The 18,319-nt window shown below is 36.7% G+C and overlaps 1 protein-coding gene across 1 annotated transcript in view; it reads right to left on the bottom strand.

The window, feature by feature from the left end:
* LOC122556620 (SMAD family member 5) overlaps positions 1–18,319 on the bottom strand; it is a 67,338-nt gene that overhangs the window by 34,834 nt on the left and 14,185 nt on the right. The window contains exon 2 of the mRNA XM_043703526.2: positions 350–1,018. Within this exon, the coding sequence (XP_043559461.1) occupies positions 350–749 (400 nt within the window). The 5' untranslated portion in view covers positions 750–1,018. The remainder of the gene's footprint in view (positions 1–349; positions 1,019–18,319) is intronic.

Below are 18,319 nucleotides of genomic sequence, written 5' to 3'. Positions count from 1 at the left end.
GAATGTGTAAACTAATTTTCCAAAGCAAAAACGTGGAAAATTAACTATCTAAACAGAAACAAATCTGAACACTTACATGTATCTATTTATTTTTCCAAGGATCTTTCCAAATGAATCATACTTGGTACCTGTTCCAGACATTGCCATTACTCCAAGATGTTGACTAAACACTGAGTTTCCATTTTCATTTGAGTACTTTTAAACAAAATCTACAAGAGCAACACATACATTTCCAAATAGGCAAAGTAATTTGATTCCACTATAACATTTTTATTTTCCCTCCAAGCCAACAATACAAATTTAATTAACCAAAATGTATCAGAAATAATAGTACATTTTAAATACATACCAGGACTTTCCACTCGCTTATAATGATAAGGATTGATACAAACTTCCTTCTGTTTCGATCCAAATGGAAATTCGCAAATGTCTAATGGCTTCAGCTCATGATGACTTTGAAGATCTGGCCATCGCCACACACGGCAATAAATGACATGAGGCAGGCCTTTCCTGTGAGATACCTGAAGTCGCCCATCTAGAGATCGTGGGATGGTAACACATCTGCTTGGTTGACCTGGACTGCTCAATGCCTTTTCCAAATCCTCCATGGCCCCCTTTTTCTTCTTCAATTTTTTTACTAGAGCATCAACTGCTTTCTCTGCCCATTTTTCTTCTTCATCCCCTTGCTTCCAGCCCAACAATCGTTTTACAGCTGGGCTAGTAAAGGAGAACAAGCTTGCCATCGTCATTGTGAAAAATAAATGGCACAAACACAAGCATGCAGAAATGTGCTTCCAAAGCAAGGTCTGCAGCTGCAAGCAGCAATGAACTGATTCAAAAGAGGAGGACTCGGCTTTAGCAAAAGGAAACCTCAAACATACAAAATAGCACGAGAAGTTTTCTTTCTTCAGTCGTCACAATTGTTTCTTTAGCAGCTGACAATTTAAAATCACAACATCTCAGTACTGGTTTCCAGACTGCTTCCTCCGGGAACAGCTCAGGCAAATGAAAAGCCCACCTGCAAGAATGTCAAATGGCAAAAAAAAAAGACAAGTTAGTCTGAAAAAATAAACAAAGATCAAATGCATTTTATTACAGATGCTAAGCAATACTTTCAGCAACCACCTGCAAACAGCCAGATATTATTTTGGGAAATGCTGCAAAATTCTGTAAGACTTCAGAGAAGCAGACAGCCACATGGAATGCCATCTACTTCAGTTTTGATTTGCGTGTGTTCAAAGTGAAGACTGCCTTGTAAGTCTGGATATTTGCCCAATGTAGTCTGCTTTTAACACAATTGTTTGCAGATCAAAAAAAACAAACATAAATCCATTCAATGTTTAAGTTTTTGTTTTAAAAGAAACCTGGAACTTTTCAGGGGATTTTTACATTCTATTTTTAAGATAAAAGAAAATCAGTAAGAAAAATCAGCATGGACATTTGGCCTCAAAAATCTGTGGAAACTGAATTTATTTTGACCATCAAAAGCTCGAAAACAAAAAAACTCAAGTTATACCAAAACAGGGTGCAAAACTGGACTCACTAACCAAAGACAAACCTCTGACCCACTTTAGTACAAGGTCCTACTTACCAAGCTTTTGTATTTATGGTTTTAATATACTGTACCAGAACCACAGAAGCATGGCCTTCAAGTTACTCTGTTAAAAATAGTTATAAAATATTTATAATCTTAAGGTTAACAGAAATTGAGTGATTAGAATTCCACTGATTTATAAAAATTACTGATCTATGAAAGGTTTTGTATAAAGCTTGGGCTCTTCTACACATTATAATGCTATAGACCCCTTTAATAAATCAGTTTCAGACTGCATAGAAAATTACAAATTTATCTTTATCACTCGCCATACAAACATTATGTCTGTAAATACACAGTTTTCCCAGTATAAAGAATACTTTAAAATTATTTCCTTAAGATGTATTAATATTGACATGCACTGCCTTCAATAATCATAACCAGCTGTAACAAATACTGCAACCCTATGCCCCACAGTAAGTGGAGTGAGATTCCAGTTTAAAACGGATGCATTTTATTTTTGTGTGGTAGGAATCCAGATGTCCACTGCAGTGTTTCAAATGACAAAAAGCAACTCAGCCAACAAACTGCTGTGTTGGAGGCATTAGGAGGCAGGAGAAGTAAAAGGGTTAAAAAGAAAACTACAAAAATAACCCAAAATGATGAGGTGATGGTGAACTGCAAATTAGGGACAATGCATTGAAATTACAATATTCTTTGAAAACGCAAACTGCACCGTAGGAAGTGATGCAGTACTTCAAGAACACAAGTCTTCAACAGATAGTACAAAAGTAGTTGCTGATTTAATCTGGCACAGCAAGTTATAAAATAAATAGCAGAAATTCACAAGGTCCTGAAACAGTAGCGTTCATCTTTATTTTCATTTATTGTCATTTTTTGTCAAAGAAAATGAGTCAATTGAGTTAGATAGAAAGCTACAATCTTAGAAGGCCCTTGCCCAGAATTCTTTTTTCAAATACCAACATAGTACCTGCCCAAACCACCATTATAAATTCAATGTGCTTGAAGCCAAGACAAAAGCTCTAATTAATATCAGGAAAAAAATACAAAATAACATGGCATGCAGTTTATAGTTCTGTTCCATGTCACCAATCAACTTTCCTTTTTCTCCTCCCCATTATTTCTGAAAATGATCAGTTCCACAATTTCTCCCATACCTGGTCAAAGTGCTATCTTTCAATGATGAGGCTGAACAGGACATTGGTTAGTCCACATTTGGAAAGATATTGTGAAACTTGAAACGGTTCAGAGAAGATCTACAAGGATGTTTCCAGGATTGGAGGATTTGAGCTATAGGACGAGACTGAATAGTCTAGGGCAATTTTCCCTGGAGCGTTGAAGGCTGAGGGGTGACCTTTTTCGAGGTTTATAAAATCATGACGGGCGTAGATAGGGTGAATAGCCAAGGTCTTTTCCCTGAATGGAGGAGTCCAGAACTCAAGGGCATAGGTTTAGGGTGAGGGGGAAAAAATTTAAAAGGGACCTAAGGTGCAACTTTTTCACGCAAAGGGTGGGGTATGTGTGAAATGAGCTGCCAGAGGAATTACAATATTTAAAAGGCATCTGGGATATATACGAATTGGAAGGGTTTAGAATAAATGGGCCAAATGCTGGCAAATGGGACTAGATTAGTTTAGGATATCTGGGTCGGCATGAACGAGTTGGACCAAAGAGTCTGTTTCCATGCTGCTCATCTTTATGACTCTATGTAGAAGTGAAGTTAATGATTAAAACGAAATTAAACTGCCTAAGTAAATATAAAGTGAATGAATACATATCAAACACAAATTAAGAGTAAGATACATCATTGCCAAAAAATCTTTAATTTCTAATTTAAAGCAATTTCAGAAGTAGTACTGGAAAATGGTGAAAGCAACAAGTTCTAAAGAAGTTCAGGAAAATATTGACACAATTCTAAGTTTGCCATTACATTGAGGAACATTGCTTTTAACATTCAAATGCTATCTGCAGTTATTGAGAACTTTAACCCAAAGATTGTCTAGCAACAAACTAACATTTTTCATCATTATTCAATCAAGCCTGCCTAGAAAAAGATTTACTGCAGACTTTTTTGGGAATTATACAGCTTTGCAAACATTTTAACTTTTTAAAAAAATTCTTATATACTTCGTGTCCGATATGCACTTGTCACATTGCAACTTCCTATTAAATGTAACAGCATACAAGTTCAAAATTAAATTTTGAAATCACAGGTTTCCGTTTTTATTAGCTTGGACTTGAACTAAAATTAACTTTAGACCCAAATGTTTTGTGCTCTGCTGAACAACACATTCTCAAGCAACAATGATCCAGTACATTTACAGGTCACTAATTTCAAGGAAGCTCTTATGGTGATAAGACGGAAGCAATGTGCCGTGCCACTGTGTTGATAAGCAATGGTAAAATCTGATCCGGATTCCTTTGTGAATTGCTGCACAAGTCTGTATGAACAATTAAAAGCTGGCAGAAGGCACATGTGGAACTTGGCAAAAGGATGTCTGCTGTAAAGATGTTTCCTTTGTTGCTACTCAGGCTGACAAACAACATTGTTCCCACAATTAATATCTTTACCTTTTTCAAAACTACTCAACAGCTGATAAAAAAACCATGTAATATTCCCACATTCAGCTGTATCACATGAACAGCAAACATCACTATAAATATCACAAACTCACTCTATTTTTAAGAATTATTACCATCTTTATCAAATCATTCTTCATCTTATAAATAATTATTCAAATTAAAAACTACTCAGCTATTTTACAACACAGAGTAAACCTGGAGTTGAGACCATGGAATTTAGTTAATCATCCCTTCCTTCCTAAACTCCCTCCACCTAGAGTTCATCACAAAAGGGAATTAAATATTCCTCAGCCTTAGGTTGTTCCAAAGTATCTGATAGCTGATGAATTGATTTGTGCTCACTGTTAGGTACAACATTTACAACAGCCAAGTTTCAGAACTAGCAGTGAGATAAATCATTAGTGGTAAGGAGGATAATGGAACATTCAACTAAAAGATACAATTTTAAAAATATCTAGAAACTGAAAATATAATCATCTGCAGAAATTTTAAATGCAACATTATGTTTAGTTAACTTTACTGAATGCCTTGAAGCAAAGGCAAATAAAGTTATGTCACTGACACATTTTCAAAAGGCCTTGTTAAATTACAGAACTAGCAATTTGGATATAGAACTGGTTCAAGGTAGAAGACAGAGGGTGTAGTGGAAGGTTGCTTTCCAGACTGGAATCTGTGACCAGCGGTATACCACAAGGATAGGTGCTGGGTCCACTGCTTTTACATATATTTATAATTTAAATTATACAACTTATTATACATTTAATATAAATTGTATAAATTTATATAAATGCTTTGGATGTGAACACAGGAGGTATGTTTAGTAAGTTTGCAGATAACACCAAAATTGGAGATGTAGCAGACAGAGAAGGTGGTTACCTCGGAGTACAATGGGACCTTGATCAGATGGCCGCGGAGTGGCAGGTGGAGTTTAATTTAGATAAATGCGAGGTGTGGCATTTTGGAAAGAAAAATCAGGGCACGACTTGTATACTTAATAATAAGGTCTTGGGGAGTGTTGCTGAACAAAGAGACCTTGGAGTGCAGGTTCATAGTTCCTTGAAAGTGGAGTCGCAGATAGACAGGACAGTAAAGGCAAGGTGTATGCTCACCTGTATTGGTCAGTGCATTGAGTACAGGAATTGGGAGATCATGTTGAGAGTCTACAGGACATTGATTAGGCCAGTTTTGGAATACTGCATTCAATTCTGGTTTCCCTCCTAGAGGAAGGATGTTGTGAAACTTGAAAGGGCTCAGAAAAGATTGACAAGGATGTTGCTAGGGTTGGAGGGTTTGAGCTGTAGGGACAGGTTGAATAGGTTGGGGCTATTTTCCGTGCAGCATCAAAGACTGAGGGGTGACCTTACAGAGGTTTATAAAATCATGCAGGGCATGGATAGGGTGAATGGGCATGGATAGGGTGAATAGACAAGATCTTTTCCCCAGGTTGGGGGAGTCCAAAACTAGATGGCATAGGTTTAGGATGAGAAGGGAAAGATTTAATTAGGACCTAAAAGGCAACTTTTTCCACAGAGGGCAGGCGTGCGTGAAATGAGCTGCCAAAGGAAGTGGTGGAGGCTGGTACAATTACAACATTCAAAAGGCATCTGGATGGGTATATGAAAGGAAGGGTTTAGAGAAATATGGGCCAAATGCTGGCAAATGGGACTAGGTTAATTTTGGATATCTGGTTGGCATGGATGAGTTAGATCCAACGGTCTGTTTCCATGCTGTACCTCTTTGTGACTCTAAATCACCACAATGCAGATTCCCAAGATTAGAACATGCAAATTCAGAAGACAAATACTGCAACTGAAAATAAACTGACTACAAAACAGAAATCAAAGTTAGGGTGACATGAGTGTTATTGGTGGCAAGGTTAGTCAGTCACACTGGCAAAAGTCAGGAAGTAATAGTCCAAACGGATTGCTGCCAATATCACCATGCAATTAACTGATTCATACTCTAGAATCTTCTTAAATGCATCTATGTTAGGTCAATTGAAATCGGTGTTTCACTTCCAACCATTCTTTGGGTAAAGAATTATCTGCTGATCTTCCTTTTGGATATATTAGTGACTACCTTCTCTTTATGATTATAAATTCTGGCCTCCCCTGTGAGTAGAAACACCATCTGTCTGGCCACCTTATCAGATCTTTTCATAATCTTAAAGACTTCGAACAGGTCACTCTCAATTTGGAAACCAAAACTTTTCAGTTCTGATATCATGATAGTAAATCAATTCCTCAATGCTTCTAGATCTCTTTTATATATAGGAATACATAAATCACCCTATGTAAGGTTAACTCACTCAAAAACAAAAAGAAAACAAGTATCTCGGGTTCATTTCTCTAGAAAACAAATGAAGGTGGTTATATTAAGCTTATACAAATCCTTAGCTAAACCACACAGAATACTGTATACAATGCTGATCTGTATATAACAAAAAGGAAGCACCGAGGAAGGTGGAAAAAAAGATTTACCAGAATGATACCAAAGTGAAACCGCACTGACATTTCATACATGAACTTTAAAAACACAAAAAAAATGACCAGATGATCTCTTTTTAAGATGTGGTTTGCAGCATAAATGTTAGACAGGACATCATAATGAACTCGCGGTTCTTTTTGAAATAAGCCATAGGATCTTTTCCATTCATGGAAGATGGCAGATAAACTCATTTTAACATGTCATCCTTTTGTATTGCACTCAACTGTCAGTAATAAACACGAAAGACAAATTACTGTCTTTATTTTCTGGGCACACAACTAGGATAAAAGGAGAAACTGAAAAAGCAAAACTAATTTTTATTTTAAGTATTCAATCAAACTTTCATCAGGAAATAAGAATCCAAAGTTGGTTTCAAAGCCAGAACTTGCTCAGCAATAAACGAAACTTTATGCACAATTAAGTTTCTTTCTGGCAGATTAAAGTTTAACATTTTAACATGAAAATCATCTTTTAAATTAAGCATTATACATTAAAAACCTTAACTGGATATCTGTTGATTGCATCTGTGAAGGCCACCAAAAGGTATTGTGTGGTGAGCGGAGTACCAGTTAAATCAACATCCAATTCCCACATTTAATGCACACTGACATGCCAGAAGTTGTCAATTTTACACAGTAAAGATTGCAAGCACAAGATTTTTACCATCATTCCAATTACGGTGAGAGAGGCAATATGCAGTGCTTTGATTTGTGGTTTTAAATTCTGTTTTACTTTTTCAGGACAACTCTGCTAAAACAAACTGCAAAGATAACAAAATTAAGTCTTCTCACTTCAGTTTTTCTTGCTAATCCTTCTCATCAGATTTTGTCACTTCCATCTTGCATCTGTTTGTTTTTTTTTGCAGTTTTGCTCTTGTTCCTTTTTTTTTAAACTATGGTTCACATTCCCTTTATTTCCTGTATACTTAACTTCTCCTTATTCTACTGTACCACCTGAAATTGGATTGACTAGAGTTATTTGGGCCACCTTAAGTTTCTCAAGTTGCCAGCAGCAAGTCAAAAATCTGACCTACATCCACATACGTGGTGACAAACGCATGCTGCTTTAGATGATACAAATGCTTTTAAGTTGAAACAAAGGCTTGGGGAGTCTTGCAGCTCATGAAGTGCTTTCAAATATTTGAAAATATTCACATTCAGAGGTGACAAAACATCACATTTATTCTGGTTTCAGATCTGGCGCTGACACATTTTTGAGTATATTCACAGAAACAGTATAGTGCAATTGCGTTTGTTTATTTTCCTGAAGACAGACACAGTTCTTCCAGCTTGTTCATCTTTTTCTAAATATGCTACTTGCAACTCTATCACCCTTACCATCACCTAAAACAAGGTAAGCCACATCAAGTTCTGAAGAAAAGTCACTGGACCAGAAACATTGACTCTGCTTTCTCTCCACTGATGCTGCCAGACCTGCTGCATTTCTACAGAAATTTCTGTTTTAAGCTAAATCAAGACTGTCTAGAGATCAAGTGGAGTGAGAAGTGCCTGAAAAGTGCACTTTAGCCATAGTAATTTTATAATACATAGGCTAGTACTGCGACTAAGTGGTATTTGACATTAAGAGTCCAGTGCTGGTGAAATTTCAGGCAAAGTTTGATTTTAGAGAAGTAAAAACAGGGGGAATCTTTGTGAAATGCATGCAACATCAACATTGGCCACAAAATGAAATGCTGATAAAAATCTCTTTGCTCAAGGACATGAGCCACTTCTGCAGCATAGTAACACAACCACATGGTTAGCTATTCTGCCCCTTAAATGGATCATAGAAGATCTGCACTGCAGCTCAATAAAAAGATGAAAGTAACTTAATCTATCTCTCCACACAAAACTAAAGCAAGACTGGTTAGCATGCAAACTTGTTGTGACACGTGACATTTAAATAACACGAAGTGCGAGGTAAAATCCAAAAAGAAAGCACAGCCTCTGTACATGGCTTAAACAGCAACATCTGCATCTTAAGGGTCTACTGACGGGATAATCAACTGGCCGAGCCATTACATGGGTACAATAGCCACACAGGTACTTGAAATATTAGATCTTTACAACTTGACACAACACTAACTGTCAATATTGGTGAAAATAATTAGCATGAAAATTCAGCTGACCTTTTGAAAATGGAAACATTAGACAAACACTAACATGAAAGCAATACTGAAAATTTTCAATAATTAACAGCGTGGCAAAAATTCAGGTCATGCAACATCTGTAGAGAGCAAAAGAGGTAATGTTTCAGATTGACGATGATTCATCAGAACAGAGACAACACAGAACGTAACATAGGTTTTGAGGAGCTGAAACAGATTACAACAGGATCTTGACCAGATTGGCCAATGGGCTGAGAAGTGGCAGATGGAGTTTAATTCAGATAAATGCGAGGTGCTGCATTTTGGGAAAGCAAATCTTAGCAGGACTTATACACTTAATGGTAAGGTCCTAGGGAGTGTTGCCGAACAAAGAGACATTGGAGTGCAGGTTCATAGCTCCTTGAAAGTAGAGTCGCAGGTAGATAGAATAGTGAAGGCAGCATTTGGTGTGCTTTCCTTTATTGGTCAGAGTATTGAGTACAGGAGTTGGGAGACCATGTTGCAGCTGTACAGGACATTGGTTAGGCAACTGTTGGAATATTGAACTATCGGAAAAATGTTGCAAAACTTGAAAGGGTTCAGAAAAGATTTACAAGGATGTTGTCAGAGTTGGAGGACTTGAGCTATAGGGAGAGGCTGAACAGGCTGGGGCTGTTTTCCCTGGAGCGTCGGAGGCCGAGGGGTGACCTTATAGAGGTTTACAAAATTGAGGGGCATAGATAGGGTAAATAGGCAAAGTCTTTTCCCTGGTGTGGGGGAGCCCAGAACTAGAGGACATAGGTTTAGGGAGAGAGGGGAAAAGATATAAAAGGGACCTATGGGGCAACTTTTTCAGAGGGTGGTATGTGTACGGAATGAGCAGTCAGAGGAAGTGGTGGAGGCTGGTACAATTGCAACATTTAAGAGGCATTTGAATGTGTATATGAATAGGAAGAGTTTGGAGGGATATGGGCCGAGTGCTGGCAGGTGGGACTAGAGTGGATTAGGATATCTGGTCGGCATGGACGGGTTGGACCGAAGGGTCTGTTTCCATGCTGTACATCTCTATGAGTCTAAATGGGGGCTAAGAGAAAAACACAATTGAAGGATAAATCAAATGACAAAAGGTAAAAGGAATAGCAACGATTAAAGTAAAGAAACAAAAATATGTTGATGTATATGAAGTATGAATGACTGCAGTTATCAAAATGCAAAGTGCATTTTTATTAAATACTGCTATTTTTATTAAATTTTGGTATGAAGGAGGAGGGTAGACAAAAGCTGCTAACAGAATATAGATGTCAGAATTGTAAAGCAGTTGGGACTAACCAGATTGATTGCCAAAAGAAGCAGCATAGACCCAATGGGCATGATGAAACAATACTTTACAAAAGGAAACTAAGATTCCAGTAAAAGAAATCAGAAAACCAAAGCAAAGAATCACTGAAGCTTAACAATGCAAAAAGGTAATTCAGCCCACTGTGTTTGCACTGACTCTTTGCTATTAAACAAAATGGAGGTAGATCACAGAAAAGTACTTCTGTGATCATTTTTCTTTTTCACATTCTCCAATTATTTTTTCTTTCTTTTCTGAAAACTGTGGCGAGATAAACATTGGATGAAATACCATAATGTTTTGTGTAAATAATTGAATTAATAAATGGCATTGTGAAAGGCGGAGTTTTACTATGCCTAAAATTGTTGAATACAGTATTGACTCCTGAACACTGCAGATGAAATGCTGTTCCTTGATCACAGGATCATTATAAAGCAAAATGAAACCCAAGGCAACAAGCTAACGTTAGGCCTAACGATAAAAAGCTTGGTAAAGAGACAGGTTTTAAAGAATTTCATGCAGTAGTAGAAAGTTGGAGGGGTTAAGGGAGGAAAGTTAACATTATAATTGTAATTATGTAGCTTCAACATTATTTAGAAACTAATGGAAAGAAAACATAAGCAGCAGTTTGACAGGATGCTACCACAACTTGAGCCACTGAAATGTCTGTCCTTTATAGAACCTGTATTAACATTTATTTGCTTAAAAAAAAGTCAAGTTACTTATGTTAACCAAGCGTATTGTCTTGACAACATTGCAATAATAGTTTTAATGCTTTGTCCACAGATTTAATGTTTTAAACACTAAATGGTTTAAGATTATGCACTGATTAAAACTAAAGGGCAGATTTACCACAAGTTCTTTCCCCAATGTTAGGCGAATCACAAGGTTGGATACTACATCGCCAAGCTAAAACAAATAGCATGAGAATTTACTTTAGCATGCAGCAATAATATGGAAATTGGCTTTCTTGGTGAACTGCAATATCTTCAAACTGATTAGCAATTCACCTTTTCACATTGTAATTTAACAGTGAACATAATTTCATTATTGTACTAAATTAGATTTGTAAACATTATATATATATTGAGGAGAAAAAAAATGACTGCAATACTAATCACCAATACAACACAGAAGAACAGCATAATAAATGGGGAAACACAACTTAGGGAAATTAACAATAATTACCATAAACTAAGCAGGCCACATCATTCAAGGACAAGCAAGGAATATGTGAAGAAAATTGTTATTCCAAGTTTTACACTCTGATAGCAACTAAAATGAAAGGTGAACATGTGCAATATGAATATGTAACTACCTTATACTGAATTGCATATTTTGGATATAAGCATGGCAACATATTCTCATGTGTACACAGACACGCACTTTGGAAGTACGGCCACAACTTTAATTGACAAGATGCACTGCTTTAGCAGATGATACTGATGGGAAAAACAATAATGTTGTGCATAAGGTATACATTCATTGACTAGACATTTTTAAAAAGCTGACGGTCTCAAATCAAATATCAAGGCATTCTACCTACAAACAGTAACATCAGCTGCCATTAAAAGTAATGCCTTCAAGCAATGACACTGCCATTATAATAAAATTGCCAGATTGCCCAGGCCTGCCATTTTAAATATGATTGATATTGAAGTCAATGTGGTTTATTTGGCTTACAATAATTTAGTTGTGAATATATTTAAGTGCAAAAACTGATCCAAAAAGGCAATCAAATGGCAATATAACAGAAGGCATGCCAACCAAAACAATGAGAAGTGCTCTAGCAAAATAGACTTCTTTACACAAGTTTTGTGTTAACTTATACTTATTACATCAGAATTCTCCCTTTTATAATAACTTAGAGCACCATTGCTCCTTTACCGTGTATTTCAAGCACATGAATTATTCAACCGTCTTACAACAATGCGATCAGATTTGCTGAACCACACTAACGGGAAGCAAAGTTTCATTTTCCAACAGCCAAGTCTTTTGCTACAAAATCAATACAAGATTACAATAGGTCAGAAAATACTGGAATTCTTGCTTTTACTATGACTCCTCCTGGGAGATCACATTAGAGAACCAGTGCATTATTTATAAAGGCTAAAAATTACATCTTCCGTTGGGCTTTGCTTACATGCGGATCTTAATATCTTCAGATCACAATTTTTTTTGTTTCATTGTGCCAGTATTTATTCTCATTTACTTCTTCTCTGCAAATAGTTAATGATCGGTCAACACAAAACCTTCAGAACCTTTACTTCTGAAGAAAGGTCACTGGTCCTAAAACATTGTCTCTGCTTTCTTTCCACAGATGCTGAGTTGCTTCAGTAATTTTTGTTTTTGTTACCTTCAGCAATTCTTCATAAATTACTATCTTTCTAAGTTCTACTTAATACTAGTTTCATTTTAAATTGTTTAATTATTGCTTAGAATCCTCCCCATATTTCATTCAACAGTATTAAGTAAAGCTGCACTTTGTCCTTCTCACATTGTCATTGAATGATCTGACAAATTTGCACCTACAATCTCCCACGCAGCAAATTTCTCTATTCCCATTAAAAATTCAAACATTAAAAGACCATCATATTAAGTCTGGCATAGGCATGAACAGTAAATTTTGAACACGTGCAAATACTTAGAAATGATGTTTAGGTAAATCAAGCAACATTAAGTATGAGGAAATCATTAGGAAATGTAAAGAGAGGGAAAACAATCCAGTTAACTCATTTTTCTTAGAAAATGGGTTGAAGATAGAACAGAAAAAAATGATTCTTCAGTGAAAAAGTACAGGTTACTGGTTAATAGTGTACGACCTTGAACAGCTATGAAACAGAAAACTCAAAGCTAAGGTAATGACAAATACAAATAACAAGAAGTCCCTACTAAAATCTGTGACAAGATATCAGTATATATGATGAGTGACTACAGACTGTGTTATGAAGCATACAACACATGAAAAGTTGCTTCTCACACCTGGGATGCACAAACTGAAGAAATGCACCATTTTTAAAACCAGGTAGCAAAGAATGCTTCAGAAAATCTATTTCCAGCAACCAAACATCAGAATATTAAGCTTCCTTCAACAATCAGTGAATGATGGATATTTCAGGCTAGCTGAAGGGCTCAAACTAATTTCATTTTTTTAACAAGGCATAATGAAAATCCAAATTAGAATATCCAAGAGCACAAATTTCTATCAAACTTTTGCCATCTCTGGAAAGGTTAAGGACTCAAGAAGATGAGGTCTTTTGCCTTGATATTTATTTTAAACAAGTAACATTCAATGGTGAGTGACAATTGGTAGACTTGCATGAGTGGAATTTAGAATGTGGATTTGAAACTTATGCTTTACCTCATTCAGGAAAAAAAAAGTTTGATTGAAATAATTTACTGCCTTTATGAATCTCTCTGCAAGGTACTCAATGCAATCGATCCGAATTCCATACTCCTCATTATTTGCTCCTTTGCAAGGCTCACTCTCGGCCATCTATCACAAATGTTCTTTAGAACTGCAGTAAGGTTGATGGGAACAATATCAGACATATGATACCAAAAAGAGTAGAACAGGATAGTTTCAGATTTATTTACACTGAACTGTACAAAGTCATTGTGTATCCTGTAGGACAATGTCAGATTGGCAGGTGAATTATAAGTAGCAAATCAATTGATCAAAAGTGGTGCAAAGATGAGAGTTGGATATAACTGAAAAAACAAAACAGCTTGTATTTCGACAACATATTATCAAATCTTCATGCAAGTCAAAGTACTTTAGAGCCAATTGATTACCTTCGAAACGTAGTCACTGTAACTCCTACCAATGTCTTCTTCCCAGTTTTATTTCTTGCCTCTACCCATAAAGATTGTACTCTTTTTGTATCATAATTATTTTGTTCTGAATGCCACATGTATAAGACAGGTTTAACCTTTTCAGAGTAAAAGATCCCTTAGGGCACAGTGCCTAAAATACATCTCCTACCCATTCTAAGTTGTACCATTAGATACTTTACATTTATCTGAGTTTGCAAACATTCTGAAGTGGAACATCTAACAATACAACACTCTACCAATATTCTATGTAAGGTTACAAATTAATAGGGGTAGAAGTAGGTCATTTGATTCATTATGCCTGCTCCACCATTCAACGAGATCATTGCCAATCTGATCATTTCCTGCCTTTTGCCCATAACCCAGTTCCTTAAAGATCAATAATCATTTCCTGATTCCCCATTATTATTTCTTTGCTATCCAAGGGGGTTATGATCAGACTGGCTTTGATTTTCCTTTTTAAATCTTTAAAAAGGTCTTAAAATCTATTTTAGGATTTGTGGCTAGTTTGCCAATAGGTTATTTTTCCCTTTTTTTGGATCAATTTTATTGGCTTTTAAAACTGCCCAATCCTCTAGATTATCAACAATTTTTGCCACGTTTTATGTGTGTATTTCTTTTGAATTGATACTATCTTGAATTTCTTTGGACAACCATGGTCAGCTTATCCCTTTCCTAGATTCCTCCTCCTTCACAGAGAATTGTCCTTGCTGTGAGTCACAAACTATTTTCTGCCATTGTCCGTCAACCTTTTTATCTGCTAAACTCCTTTCCCAGTCCACTCAACTAACTCAACACTCATTCTTCTGTAATTACCCTTATTTAAAACATTCAGCACTGTTGTTTCCATCCCAAAGTTTCTTACTCTCAAACTTAGCTCTAAATTTTACCATATTATGGTCACTGCTCTAAGATCATTTGTTAAACTTGCCTCATTACACATTACCAGACCCAAAACAGATTGATCCCTTGGGGGATCCACAATATAGTGTTCCAGGAAACTGTCCTGAATACACTGTATGAATTCTTACTCATGGCTACCTTCACAAGTTTGCTTCTTCTAATCCATATGATGATTAAAGTCACCTACTGCTTTTACTACTTGCCCTCATTATTTCATGATTTATTCTCTGGCCACTAGGGTCGTCTTCACCTTATTTCTTACGTCCAAACATATGACTTCTACATCATCCAATCCAAAATCATTTCTTGCAATCATACTTATTACATCTCATACTAACAAAGCTACCTCACTATCCCTTCCTTCCTACATGCTGTTTCAAAAATTCTGTTTCAAAAAAATTCAAATATTTAATGCCCATTTTGATCTTTGTAACCACATCTCTGTAATCACTATAAGACTATGCCCATTAATCTTTACTTATGTCATTAATTTTTTTTTCGAATAACACATGTATTTATGAGCCATTAATCATGCCTTTATACCAATTTGTCCCTCTTTTAACATATTTGCTGCTGTTTTATGACTGTATATGCCTGTCCCTTACTGCTCTGCTCTGGATGTTATTATCAAAACAGTTCCCTGGCAATGCTGCCATATTCTTTGCTTTGTTATAGAATTCCTAGATTATGGAAAGAGGCCATTCAGCCCATTGAGTCTGCACCAACCTGCCCAGACTCAACACCCATCTCCACTCCTTCCTGTAATCCTGCATTTAACATGGCTAACCTACCTAGCCTGTACATCCTGGATACTACAGGTAAATCCAACTAACCTGGACATGTTTGGACTGAGAAACCCATGCAAATTCGGGGAGAACATGCAAACTCCACACAGTCGCCCAAGACCAGAATCAAACCAGAGACACTGCCGCGAAGGGAGCACTGCTAACCATTGAGCCACTGTGCAACAACCCCCATCCCTGCTGTGCTGCCCTTATCCTATATATATCCTCCTGCCTGAGCACCCTGCTCCCCAAAAGAATTTGGTTCAAGCCGACAGTAAAGCCGTCGCAATCCAATTTGATGTGACACAGATCCTACTACAGTTCAAGTGAAGCCAATCTCACTGAAACTGCTCCTTTCTATCCCAATTCTAATGCCAGTGTTCCTTGAATGGAAACCCATTCCTGCCACATTAATCTTTAAGTTATGTATCTAACTCCTTGACTTTAGGTACCCTGAGCTAGGATGTCTGTGGTCCAAGCAATAACTCTAAGATTATTATCTTGGAGGCTCTGGCTTTTAATTTAGCTCCTAAATGTTCACAATCTTTCAGTAGAATATCCTTTTGAGTCCTATCAACGTCATTAGTACCAACTTGGTTGACAACAACTGGATCCCTCCCTTTTCACTCCAAGTTCCTTTCCAGCACTGAAGAAATGCCCTTACTGCAATGATGAGCTGATCAGATTAAGTGCCGAAGAACATCGCAAGATCTGAATTTAGTATGAATCAAGAACATTGTTACTAAGCCAATTTGTCATAAAGTTTGTCATGGTTACAGGTAATTGCAGAATCACAAAAGTGCAACAGCACAGAAGGGGTCCATTCAGCCCTTTGTGACTGCAGTAGCTCTCCAAATGTATATCATGACTTAGTGCTAGACGCCTGCCCTTTTCCATGCCCTTGCATATGACTTAGAAACAATAATCTAATGCGTTCCTGAACGCCTTAACTGAACTGCCTCCACCATACTTCCAGGCAGTGGATTTCAGATGCAAACTATTCATGTGAGCAAAAAGCTTTTCCCAGCACATCTGCTTTCGACATCTGTTTTCTAGTTGCTATCAGTTCTGAAGATGGGTCACTGGATTCAAAATGTTAATTTTGCTTTCTCTCCACAGATTCGGCCAGACCTGCTGAGTTTCTCCAGCAATTTCTGTTTTTGTTTCAGATCTTTAGCATCTGCAATTCTTTGTTTTATTTTATTATTGCATTGTGCTTGTTTAATAGCGAGAGTTGAAAACTTTCAACCAATGTAGTCTGGAAGATCATAATTTTTTGTCACTTGCATGCAGTTAGTATAAGAATTAAATGTCCCTAATAACCTCAGCGAGGAATGTAAGGTGTTAAAATCGAGACACTATCTAAACAATCTTTCTAACCTGAAATCCTAAGTATCAGATATGACGGCATTGGAATTGCTGTTTGCCGATGACAGAGTTTAACTTTAGCATGGCATGAACTGATTTTTGCAAACAACTGACAACCATGGGCTAACATCAGCTTAAGGAAGACAGACGTTCCAACCAAACACCACCAAATTCTGACCATAATCCGCAAATGATAACCATCAACCACAGAACTTTAAAAAGGTTGTAGACAACTTTATCTATCCCAAAGGTGTAACCTCTTAATTGGCAGCAAGGCAGGAAACAATTTCTAGAGCAAGCTAAGCAAATTTACACAACTGACTGTGGAAGAAATAAGGTATTAAATATTGCAACAAAATTTATAATTCACAAAGCTGCGGTAATATCTCTGCTCCCTGAAGCCAGGGAAACATCACTCCTAATATTAAGCAGTTAGGCAGGTTCTACATGAGATGCATTCAGGACATCATGGGCATTAACTCGGAGGACAAAGTGCCCAAAACCGAGATACTTCAGAGCAGAAGCGTTTGGATTTGAAGCACTCAAAGGGCTGAACTCAGATAAAACAGATATGTAGCATCTATGACTGAAAATCAAATACTTAAAAGTTGTAATGTACTTCCAACTTAAAAGTGGACACGCCCTGTCAGGTAGATCAATATTAAGGTTCAAGAGCTCCTTGAAGTTGAATCTCAAGGAACATGGCAGGTCTGTCATAGACTAAAATAAAAAATGCACAAGAAATATTAACATGGGCGGGGTGCATGGTGTTGCATCTTTTCAATAGCAAAGAACAGATAGCTAAAGACAAAACACTAACTAGATAGACCAGGCCCAATAAAATGAGAAAATTCAATCTTGCCCAGTTTTTGGAAAACAATGCAGGCAAGAAACTAACTTTCCTCTACAGCAGTGTTAGAATTCACAACAGATGGTTGTCTTCAAATAACAAAGAAAAATTGACAGACAATCAAAACAAAATCGCTGTCAACTGCAGTAAGGATCAAGGACACCAGTGATATCTTGGTGAAAGCAGGGTACATACAGATGCGCTAAGTGTAACTGGATCAGAGCACTGAATGGTGGCAACATAGTGACTATTTTCAAACTGAATACAGTGATAAGACAATTAACCAGACTTAAGTGACAGAATATCACAACCTAAACAGCAGAAAGTCAAATGCAAATTTAAAAATAAATTAGAGGGATTTGTTTTAACAACTGATATATAGGCAAAGATTTAGATTATCCAAAACTGGATTGGGATAGGGAAATATTTTTTGACGTTTTCAGCTTTTTTTTTGCAGGATTGTTTCTCAAGTCAATATGTTGTTACTTCATCAAGGAAGGAAGCACTCATTGACCAAATAGGCAAACTATAA

The sequence above is a fragment of the Chiloscyllium plagiosum genome, unplaced genomic scaffold, assembly GCF_037043375.1.
Source record: "Chiloscyllium plagiosum isolate Xiang-an unplaced genomic scaffold, Cpla_swu_hap1 HiC_scaffold_16, whole genome shotgun sequence".
Lineage (NCBI taxonomy): Eukaryota > Metazoa > Chordata > Chondrichthyes > Orectolobiformes > Hemiscylliidae > Chiloscyllium > Chiloscyllium plagiosum.
The sequence above is the reverse complement of the archived record's forward strand: the minus strand, read 5'-3'. Positions and strand labels throughout refer to the sequence as shown.